Genomic DNA, 12,581 nt, shown 5'->3' with positions numbered 1-12,581 from the left:
TTTTTCAAGTGAATTCGTGTACATTATAAAGTGTGTCTGTATTTCTGCGAATTTATAAACGTGTATAAAAAAACATTGAGTGACTATTTAATTCTGTTGTTGTACATTTTAAATAAATAAAGAGTTACAATTTTCAAACTACTAAACGGCTTTTATTTGCAATCAAAAGTATCCGGTTTATTTAAAGGAAATAAACCAACGTTTTGAAAAGGTTAAAACGTTTAAAACACAGTCAAATATTATTGGATATGCCAAAATTATATAATTTATGAAAGTGTATATTATGATTAACGGAATCAAATGCTTTAGCAAAGTCTGCATACATATATAACGTCCATTGAGTTAATTATCTTATGGGTTAGTAAAGCCAAATTATTAGTAGTAGATCTACCTGGAAAAAAGCCATATTGGCAAGGAAATATTGAATGCCAAATTAATGTAAAAAGTTTATCTTTGACAATTTTATCCAGCAAAAGTACTCTGTTTGATAATAGGTCTATAGTTGGTTACCATACTACGATCACTAGATTTAAAAATAGGTAATATAGAGCAAAGTTTCCAGTCACTTAAAAACAACCCATGTTTAATACATTTGTTGAATAGAAACAGAATTGCTTCCGCAATTTGTTCCGAACACTTTTTGAAAAATATAGGGGGATAATCATTACTCAATTAGTTTATAGCATCGACTACGTCCTTTATATAAATATCAAAATTATGATCAGTATTACAAAGTTGAACCTGGATATCAAAAATTATTAGAATTTTGTTGACTAAATGTGCTTTAAAGTAATCTTCATAAAACATACGTTTCGGTATATGATTATTATCTTTTTTATTATTAATAAAATGCCAAAAAGCTGAGGAATCAAATTTTATTTTCCATTTTGGAAATATATTGTTTATAAAGAAAGACCAATCTACATTCTTAAAATATTCAATTAGTCCAACAAAATTTGCCTTATTAAAATTATGTTTTTGAATCTGACTCAAGAATTCTTTATCATAAGTAAAAATTCAAAGTTAAAGACAAGCTTTTTGATGTACTGTATTAGGAGAAACCGGATTTGGAGACAAATTACATGATGTTTTTAAATAATCAGTAGTAAAAATCAAATCTAAAGTTCTGCCAATATCGTTCTTAAAACAACTAAATTGTCTAAAATTGTTAGAAAGAAAAAAAAAAACCAATTACAATTTAATGCGATCTTTAAACATGGAGTTTTTCCGACAAATTGGAAAACTTCTCAGATAATAATGATACCAAAGCCAGGTAAGGACTTGACCGTACCATCCTCCTATAGACCAATAAGCTTGCTTCCTTGCTTATCGAAACTGTTCGAAAAAGTGTTCCAAAAGAAAATCATACCATTTTTAAATGAGAAAAATATAATCCCAGTTCATCAATTTGGTTTCCGGGAACGCTACGGAACAATCGAACAAGTTAATCGTATAACCGGGGAGATAAGAAAATCCTTTGAATTAAAGAAATATTGTTCAGCTATATTTTTGGATGTCGCTCAAGCCTTCGACAAAGTATGGCACAAAGGCCTGGTATATAAAATAAAATGTTTGCTGCCACCATCTACTCATGATCTATTGGAATTTTATCTATCGGTCCGTATATTTACAGTTAAGTACAATGATTACGTGACAAGAGAATATAGGATTGGAGCAGGAGTACCACAAGGAAGTGTTCTTGGACCTACCCTCTATTTGATATACACCTCTGATTTGCCTACGAGCGATGAATTGACTATTTCTACATTTGCTGATGACACCGCAATTATTAGCTCGCACGAAAACCCATATATAGCATCTAGTATACTAGATGGCTACTTAAGATGTGTAGAAACATGGTTAAACAAATGGAGAATACGTGTAAATGAATTAAAAAGCAAACATGTTACGTTCACACTGAGGAGGGGATGCTGTCCACCTGTCACACTTAACAATGTTAATATACCTCGGTCCGATTATGTTACATACCCTGGTATTAACTTAGATAGAAGACTTACATGGCGCCGTCATATAGAAACCAAGAGACTTCACATGAAGTTAAAAGCATCTAGCCTTCACTGGTTAATAAGTGACCAATCAAAGTTAAGCCTGGACTATAAAGTCACCCTGTATAAAATCATTTTAAAACCAATTTGGACATATGGAATCCAATTGTGGGGAACGGCCAGTAATTCCAGTATTGAGCTTATACAGAGGGCCCAGTCGAAAATACTTAGGACCATGACGGGTGCACCATGGTACATAAGAAATGAAAACATCCACAGGGACTTGGAAGTGCCACTAGTGAAGGATGAGTTTAAGAAAGTCCGCGATGAATATATACTGAAACTGCAATCACACCCAAATCCACTTGCTCGGCTTCTCGCACAGAGCCAAACCAGATCAAGGCTTTGTAGAGGAGATCTACCACCCCGCTAAGATGAGGTTGTGAGGACCTAAATTCTTGAAATTTAGACCCACATAAATTAATTTGTACAAAACTTAGGAATAAGCCAAATAAAGAAACTATTATTGTGTCATTGGGCAGATGATGGATGACATCCATCATAGTGGGGCGGATTACATCCTCCGATATACAGGAGGTCATACGAGCCGTACAGTCAGGGGCAGGTGGTGGGTACAATACTGGCTGCGAAAATAAACAACAGAGTGTCTACAGCAGAATATCAACAGCAGAGGGTGTCAGCAGAGAGGAGTCAACAGAGAGAGAAGTCAACAGAGAGAAGTCAACAGAGAGGAGTCAAGAGAGGGTAGTCAAGAGAGAGAGAAGATATTCAGCCGTATTAAAGAGGACACAAGACAAAGAAGGAAGGCCAAGAAATACAACAAACACAATATATACCAGCAATACAACACATACAGCCCAGCAGTTCTAGGAGACAGTACCGAACTAGTGATTTTACCCATCATTTAGGGTGGGAGCTAGTTACTTCAATAGCCACGTGACTAGTCATTTTAACACGGGCATGTCCTAGGCAGGGGGTCAATTGTCTCTTTTTGATTACAATGGGACTGTCTAATAGCTGGTCCAAAGTAGGCAACGCATTGGATTCACAAACTGGTTACATAGCGTCAGTTACCTTGCTAGCTTTGTAACTGGTTACTTGATCAGCTACTTGACTAGTTATTTTAACACGTGCATGTCCTAAGCAGGGGGTCAATTGACCCATTTGATTACATTGTGACTATCGGATAGCTGATCGAAGGTAGTCAACGCTTCTGGTGGGTAAAATAAACTGCAGTACAAAAAAAAGTTTGAAGTGACTTCACCATAGGTTACTAAGAGACACTAAAGTGACTATTGACTTCATGCTATGTTACATGCGATATCAGTATACTTAAGCAAAAATAAAAATAAACTGTATGAGAATTATATTAACACAATTTGTAAAAAACCAGTTTGTACGAATTACTCACAAAACGTTTAAAGTGACTACACTCTAGATTACTTAGAGACACTTAAGTGGCAATTGTCTTCACGCTAGATTACTTGGGATGCATAAAGTAACCAACTGTCTTCTCTCTGCACTACAAAGTACACACACGTGTCAAATGACCAAAATATATAAATTGGAGGCAGCCAAGTGATAAGACATTTGTGACAATTACTGTCTTTATGGGATACATAGACTACTTGCTTAACTGCTGGGAGGCATTCCGCATCACAAACAAACAGAGTAACACACACAGAAGATCAAACAACTGAGATGAATTGTGTTACAACCGCTACCGGTTCAAACCTTTTTACTGCATTAGCTACAAAGCTACAATAGTTGTAGAAAACAATAATATGTATTTAAACTAATGTAACAGAGCAATCGATCTCTTTTGTGTTGTACAAGTGAACGGGTAAGACGTGACAAGCCGGTAAGATAAAGAATAAACAAGTTACAGAGCAGTGCTAGGGAGTAATAAAATTCGGATTTGGTAACACCGATCCTTTGTATAGTGAGAACAGGGCGCTGGTTTACAATCAGCAAAACAAGGCGGATTACATCCTACCTTACCCAAAACAGATTTACATCCGTGGAGGGAGGAGATTAGGGCACTGGCTCAGGGCCACTCGGAAAAATCAGGGACGAGTGTAGATTCTAGAATTACATTCTAGAATATTTTGAGAGTAGGAACTAGTGGACAGGAGTGATAGGGCATCGGTACGTGTCACCCGGGAGTTCACGGAGCAACAGCAAATTGTTCTCAACAAAGAAGCATTTGCGGCTCAATAAATATAATTAAGAAAAAAAATAACAAAATAAACTGAAGTGAGAAAATATACAAAGAAAAGTGTTTTAAAATTTTTTATGTTAAGGACCCTGGACTAGGCTGTGCGCTACCCCAGCTTCAAACCCGGAGTAACCGGAGGTTCCTTACATTGGCGCCCGAGCAGGGACCATTTTTATCAAAAGAAAAAAAACAAAGAACAAACACAAGATAGTGCGTACATCGTGGGCATATACGCTAAGAAAAGATGAGCTGGTACAGTATCTAGAGGAGTTCGATTTGGACGCTAGCGGCACCGTGGATGAAATGCGGAAGAGGTTGGCGTCATTTATATCAGGCGAACATGAAGATAAGGTTCTTACCAGGCTGGATGAGCTAGAAAATAATGGTCGCTGCCCCACACCCACAACACTAGGTATGCAGAATTACCTTCTGTATCATATATGTCGTCAAGAACGGGACAACAGGCAGCCACAGGCCACCTGACGTACCCAAACCCACACGACGAACGGAGTTCCCAAAACGTAACACACATACCCTATCCGGCTGTAATAGATATAGTGCGGAAGTGGTAATTTCGCTACGAAGGCGGAAAGGACCCCATTGCTTTTATTGAACGAGTGGAAGAGCACGCAGAAGTTTATGGTCTGGACAAAAATATGTTGCCCCGTACAATGCCAGAGTTGCTCAAGGAATCGGCGCTGCTATGGTTCAGAAAAACGTGGAAGAGCTACAAAGATGACTTCTTGCGATTTTTTCTTCCACCCAGGTATTTTGAAGGGCTTGACGATGAGATACGCGGAAGACATCAGAAACCCCGAGAATCGTTTAAAGACTTCGTGATCCTACTACAGAACATGATGAGGCACGCAGGATACACACCAGAGCAACAAGTGGATAGAATATTTAGGAATTGCCTGGTAGACTACCAGATGTACATAATGCGGAAGGATTTTCAGTCCCTGGAGGAGTTAATTCGAATGGCCGAAGATTTCGAAGTAATACGTTCGAACCATCCCGAAGTGAGTCATGATCACCGTGACACTCGACAGACTCACCGCAGAGATGACAGAGCTCGACAGGTAGTTCCGACAGGAGATGAGGCCCCAATCAACCCGACAACCGCCTGTAGAAGATGCGGTCAAGAAGGCCACGGCTATCGTTACTGCCAATACGAAAGCGTGTTGTTCTGCTGGCAGTATGGAAGAAGAGGTGTAAGAACCAGGGATTGCTGCCGGAGAAATGCGGGAAACGCCAGAGGACCGAGCCATCAGCAAGAGGAGGCTGCGGCCCTGAACAGAAAAGCCTTGCCCCAGTAAGCGCCTTCCGTCAAACGGAAACTCGGTTGCTGGCCCAGGTACAAATTGGAAACATGCACAGAGAGGCCACTATCGACACAGGTGCCTCGAAAAGTTACATGAGCGAGCGTGTCGCCGAAGAGTTGAGAAACCAAAATCAAGTGATTCCCGTTCATAGCCGGATCAGCCTAGCAAATGGTACCACAGTGGAGGTGAGGGAAGTAATCAGAGTGGAGGTGAGATTTGGTGGCAGAAGTAGTTAAATGGAGGTGGGTGTTATGCCGAGCGTGCTGGACGAAGTGCTGCTTGGTTTAGATTTTTTAAGAGCTGTGGAGTTCGAGATGCAGTGTGGTGACCAGAGAGTTAAGTGTACACCTGTTTCCCAACAGGTAATGATGGCAGTGGAAGAGCAGGCGGTGACGGCAAGTGATGGTTCACTCGGTGAAGAAGAAATTATTGCTAAGTTCCTGGAGAATGAGCTCGACAAGTTCAAAGATGTCAAAGGCCCCACAAATCTGGCTAAACACCAGATAGTACTAAAAGATGACAGACCGGTTCGACAGAGGTACACGCAACGCAATCCCGAGATGCAAAGGAAAATAAATGAGGAAATCGATGAGCTGCTGAGAAATGGATGTATAGAGCCATCAAAGAGTCCCTACAGTGCATCCATAGTCATGGCCCCAAAGAAGAACAGTAGCAGACGCATACCCATTGCCACGAATTAACGCCATCCTAGATCGACTTCGCAACGCAAAGTTCATTAGCAGCATAGACCTAAAGAACGGGTATTGGCAAATACCAATGGCAGAAGACAGCAAAGAGTACACAGCATTCACAGTGGCTGGAAAAGGTTTGTTTCAGTGGAAGCTGATGCCTTTTGGGTTGACATCAGCACCAGCAACATTTCAGAGGACGCTGGACAGGGTGATTGGTGCAGAAATGGAGCCCCATGCATTTGCCTACCTAGACGACATTGTGTTGCTGGGCAACTCTCTAGAGGAGCACATGAGGAGCCAACCTAAAAGAGGTGTTTAGAAGACTGCGAGAAGCGTGTTTGAAGATAAATCAAGACAAATGTAAGTTTTTCCAAAAGGAAATCAAATATTTAGGACACGTAGTTAATGAGAGCGGAATCAATACCGATCCCGAGAAGATCACCGCCATTCAAGGACTTCAACCCCCACGAAATGTTAGAGAACTGCGAAGATGCCTCGGTATTGCTTCGTGGTACAGAAGATTCGTCCCCGAATTTTCCCAGGTCGTGCATCCCCTGACCACGCTGCTGAAGAAAGGAAAGCATTTTCGGTGGAATCAAGAGCAACAGAGTGCGTTTGAGAGTTTGAAGAAACTATTAACCGAAGCCCCGGTCCTAGCCTGACCCGATTTCTCGAGGAAGTTTACCCTTCAAACTGATGCGTGTGACTATCGCTTAGGAGCAGTGTTGACCCAAGAGTTCGACGGACAGGAGAGAGTGATTTCGTACGCAAGCTGCAGACTAAATCCTGCGGAAATGAATTATTCTGCGACAGAGAAAGAGTGTTTGGCGATAGTGTGGGCAATCAGAAAGCTAAGGCCATACCTGGAAGGCTATCATTTTACTGTAGTGACGGACCATTTGGCTTTGAAATGGCTCAACTCGATTGAGAGTCCCTCAGGACGAATTGCTAGGTGGGCCCTGGAGCTACAGCAATATAGTTTTGATATACAGTACCGTCGCGGAAAACTAAACGTGGTTGCAGACACCCTATCTCGTGACCCAGCAAATGTATGTCAAGCAGTACAAGATAAGCCAGTGGAGTGCAGCTGGTGGCAAAGAAAATGTGAGGAAATAAGCAAGGAGCCAGAGAAGTTCCCAGATTTTACGATCCTCGGAGGTCAACTTTACCGCAACATCTCGACGGCTGATGATGACGAAGAATGTGCCCCATGGAAGCTATGTGTCCCTTCACACCAGCGCCAGAGAGTGTTACAAGAAAATCATAACGCCCCGACTGCAGGTCACCTCGGTATAAGAAAAACCATAGCGCGTGTAACAAACAAATATTATTGGCCAGGAAGGAGACTTTGTAGGCCCGCTACCGAGGTCAAAACATGGAAACTCGATGCTACTGGTCTTCACGGACAAATTTTCAAAATGGTCAGAGTTGGTGCCATTACGCAGAGCAACAGGTGAGACCTTACGAAAAGCCTTTAGAGAAAGAATCTTGGCAAATTTTGGTGTACCGAAGATGTTAATAACCGACAACGGCTCCCAGTTCACAAGCAAAATATTCCGAGAATATCTTAAAGAGATTGGTGTTCATCACCAGTTGACTGCACCGTATACGCCCCAAGAGAACCCCACAGAGCGTGTAAATCGCACAGTTAAGACCATGATCGCTAAATACGCCGGATCAAATCAAAAGACATGGGACGAGGTACTTCCAGAGATACAATTGGCCATAAACACGGCAAAATCCGACACAACGCAGTATAGCGCCGCCTTTTTAGTTCAAGGAAGAGAACCGAGACTCCCCACCGCGCTGTATGATGAAGTCACACCAGGAACAGGAACTGCAGATCGCAACCCTCAAGACAGAGCAGATATGCTAAAACACATTTTTAGCCTAGTCAGGAAAAATTTAGTTAAAGCATCCAAAGACCAAGCTCGTTACTATAATCTGCGACGCAGAAAGTGGAACCCTAAGGTTGGAGAATTGGTATGGGTTAAGGAACACCATTTGTCCAATGCAGCTGACAATATTGGAGCTAAACTAGCTCCAAAGTTTGCAGGTCCATATCGCATCCACCGGTTAGTATATCCAGTCATTGTAGAAGTACGCAAAGATGGTGAAAAGAGCTCGCGCACGGCTCACGTGAGTGAATTAAAAACATACAATGGTCCGTCGGCAACAACCGAATAAGTTAATAAGAATGAATTATAATAATTATAGAAAAAAAAAACTAAAAAAAAAAGAAAAAAAACAATAAAAATAAAAACTCTTAAAAAAAATAATAAAATTATTAAACCCTTAAAAAAAACAATATAAAAAAAAACGCTAAAAAAATGAATTAAAAAAAAAACGCTACAGTAGGCAATATGTTCGATGGTTCGATCGAACATAAGCTAAATGATCGCATCCGCCGATATTTGGGTTTAATTAACTTTCAGAGAACAGGAGGACGATGGGGTACAGGAGGTCATACGAGCCGTACAGTCAGGGGCAGGTGGTGGGTACAATACTGGCTGCGAAAATAAACAACAGAGTGTCTACAGCAGAATATCAACAGCCGAGGGTGTCAGCAGAGAGGAGTCAACAGAGAGAGAAGTCAACAGAGAGAAGTCAACAGAGAGGAGTCACAGAGAGGAGTCAAGAGAGAGAGAAGATATTCAGCCGTATTAAAGAGGACACAAGACAAAGAAGGAAGTGGCCAAGAAATACAACAAACACAATATATACCAGCAATACAACACACACAGGCATTCCGCATCAGAAACAAACAGAGTAACACACACAGAGGATCAAACAACTGAGATGAATTTTGTTACAACCGCTACCGGTTCAAACCTTTTTACTGCATTAGCTACAAAGCTACAATAGTTGTAGAAAACAATAATATGTATTTAAACTAATGTAACAGAGCAATCGATCTCTTTTGTGTTGTACAAGTGAACGGGTAAGACGTGACAAGCCGGTAAGATAAAGAATAAACAAGTTACAGAGCAGTGCTAGGGAGTAATAAAATTCGGATTTGGTAACACCGATCCTTTGTATAGTGAGAACAGGGCGCTGGTTTACAATCAGCAAAACAAGGCGGATTACATCCTACCTTACCCAAAACAGATTTACATCCGTGGAGGGAGGAGATTAGGGCACTGGCTCAGGGCCACTCGGAAAAATCAGGGACGAGTGTAGATTCTAGAATTACATTCTAGAATATTTTGAGAGTAGGAACTAGTGGACAGGAGTGATAGGGCATCGGTACGTGTCACCCGGGAGTTCATGGAGCAACAGCAAATTGTTCTCAATAAAGAAGCATTTGTGGCTCAATAAATATAATTAAGAAAAAAAATAACAAAATAAACTGAAGTGAAAAAATAAACAAAGAAAAGTGTTTTAAAAGTTTTTATGTTACTAGGTTGAGCGCTACCCCAGCTTCAAACCCGGAGTAACCGGAGGTTCCTTACAAGGTCCATGCATCAAACAATGCTCTCTTTAGAGAGCAATTAGTTTTAATTTTAGTTATAAGATTTAATCACTTATTGTTAGGCCTAATGATAAAGGCAGATTCAATAAATAAATAAAAAGTTTAAAAAAAAAAAAATTACATACTCATCAATATCATTTAAAATATACAATAATTTTGAGTAATATATGGGAATATTTTGGGGTACAGTACAGTCTTCCAGATTTAGCCAGTACTGCCTGATCGTCACCACATTTCCTACTGAGACCTTTCTTAAGGATATAAGTATAACAATTATTTTTACAATCATATAGGTATTGAGACATTTTCTTATATATTTCCTTACTGCGGGGGATGGACGGATTTCAGCTTTATATCTCGACCCTTTTAATATATTATTTTAATATTTCAGGATCAACAAATTCGAAGTTTGGTGCAATAATAGGAATACCATTTAATTATGATATCGATAATGTTGCAGATATTCAAAATTGTGGCGTTTGTTACCGTGGTGAGAAAGTTAATTGGAATACTGAAAGCGGCAAACTATTAGAGGATGCTCTGGTATTAACAAATGATGAAAAATTATTTGGGCTTTGTCAAATTTTACTTCAACTTCAAACACATCACGTTTTAATGAATTCGTTGTTTCCATCAGTTTCGTTTTTAACTGTGTATTCTATTGGTCACTACTTGAATCAGAGTTTGGATCTTTTGCGGAGACCACTAATCGTAAGTAAATAATACACCCACTCATATTAAATACAAAAGGTTCGTTCGATAATTTTATTCATGTGTTCTACATTGAGTTCAAGACCAAGGAACTGTGTTAGTCCATAAATTAATTGTACTAAGTAAAGTAGAATTGGGTTCCTGCAAGTAGCCATTGCTCTGCTCTGACCTTAGTTATCATTGAATAAATACAATATTAAACAAAATTACTCTCTTTTTACACATATGTGATACAATAACAAAATACACGGTTCTTGTAAATGCCTGCTATGTGCTATTCACAGTGTTTTAGTAATAATTCGGTAGCTCGTGAGTTGATTCAGAGCCAGTACCACTGCACTGGAGATGTAAGGACATTTTCACGAAAGTTTCACATTAGGGACATAACTAGTTATTGATATTTTTAGCAAATTGGCATAGTCGAATAAAGTATTAGAAAATATGAAAACCAGTATTATTTTTTTTTGATTGTATCATTAAATATTTTCAACTATTTTGAAATACAATACATTTTATTCCTTTCAGTTTTTTATAATTACTAATAACTGCGAACATACTTCAAAAGATAATTTTAAATAAGGGAAGTTGCAATTATTTATATAATTTTTCAGAGAAGTTTATACCTATTTTAAAGAAATTTTTACTTAAAAAATAAAATAATAAGATAGGAGTGGGAAATATTTCTAACAGTAACACATACCGCTGTTTTAACTTTAGAAACTATTCAACTTTTCATTGGGTCAATGAACAATTTGTTATTCCGAATGAGCAAGAAGCAACATTTGCGCGGAACGTGCAATAAAAGTGATGCAGGACATACATCCGTTATTTATTTAAGAGAATAGGATCAAGGTAGATCTCTTGAGGTACACCAAAAGTAACCAAAATATTTTTGGAGTATTTATTATTGAAATTAACACATTGCGTTCTATCCAAAAAATACAATTTTATCCAGTTTAGGCTGCGAGATATTAAACCCAGAAGGTTCAGCTTAATAAAAAGAAGGTATATATCACCGAAAATAAAGAAAGCATAATCTGGTTCAACAAGATCAGCAATCATTGTATGACATTTACATGTTGTTGATAAACTAGTTCATTAGAATTAGGAGGTATGTATGATCAGGTGAGGTAGATTTTTTTGAGTTTTATCATTACACCAATGAATTCAGTATTTTCTGAAGAGCAGGACAAAACAAATTCAGAGGAAAATGGCATGAAACTGCAATTAAAACACCACCGCCATTACGACCAATTCTATTATATCTGTAGATCTGATATTTATTGCAGAGAAGTTCAGAATTGAATACATTGTCTATCAGCCATGTTTCAGTAAAGACAATTACATCATAATTAAAATCATAACTATTTATAAGAAGGTTTAACATTTTTCGGCCGTATATATAACGAAAAATTAGCCACTGTGTATACATCACACACTAACTAGCAGGCCGATTAGGCTTAGCAGAGAGTTAGCAAAGAGTTTATTTATAATGCATTTTTAGACATCAATAAACAATTTGAAAATCAACTCTGAAAACTGTGTTTAAAAAAATCAACTCTGATGCATTTGTTGACATTTCAATTTAAGTTTTTTCCCTCAAATCATAAAAAGAAGAACAAAATGTGGAATTAATTAATTCCATAAAAAAACTTTTATTAGTTATTTACAAATTTAATTTTATAAAAAACAGCTGTTGTTTAAATACTTAGCAAGTCTTTGATTGTTAACATGCGTTTAGTGAGTGGATAAGAAATATATTATTAGAGTCCGACCGAACGTTCGGGTACGGGTTCTGTGTACGGTAAAAAGTGACGTTCAGCCGAACACCGAACTTTTTATTTAATTTATTTTAAATCATCAAAAAATAGAACTATGATTAATGTGATTACAAATACGAAAACATACAACTATGTTTAGTATTAAAAATACTAAAAATACACCATGTCAAAAAATACGTATTTAACATTTTCTTGAAAGCGGCAATAGGTGTATAAAAAAGTTTATGAAAATTGTGAATTTATTAAAAAACAGTTCTATTACATGGCTGGTAAATATTTAATAATACTATTTGCTATGTGGACAGATGATTCCATGGTGTCAAAAAATATACGCAAATCTATAATGGATTTAATATTC

The 12,581-nt window shown here is 38.3% G+C and overlaps 1 protein-coding gene across 1 annotated transcript in view; it reads left to right on the top strand.

Moving 5' to 3' along the window:
• LOC135962099 (transmembrane protein 177) overlaps positions 1 to 12,581 on the top strand; it is a 214,160-nt gene that overhangs the window by 177,931 nt on the left and 23,648 nt on the right. Inside the window, exon 3 of the mRNA XM_065513840.1 lies at positions 10,123 to 10,442. Within this exon, the coding sequence (XP_065369912.1) occupies positions 10,123 to 10,442 (320 nt within the window). The remainder of the gene's footprint in view (positions 1 to 10,122; positions 10,443 to 12,581) is intronic.

Source organism: Calliphora vicina, chromosome 5, assembly GCF_958450345.1.
Source record: "Calliphora vicina chromosome 5, idCalVici1.1, whole genome shotgun sequence".
In the NCBI taxonomy this organism is placed as follows: Eukaryota; Metazoa; Arthropoda; class Insecta; order Diptera; family Calliphoridae; genus Calliphora; species Calliphora vicina.
Note: the sequence above shows the minus strand (reverse complement) of the source record. Positions and strands in the feature narration are given on the sequence as shown.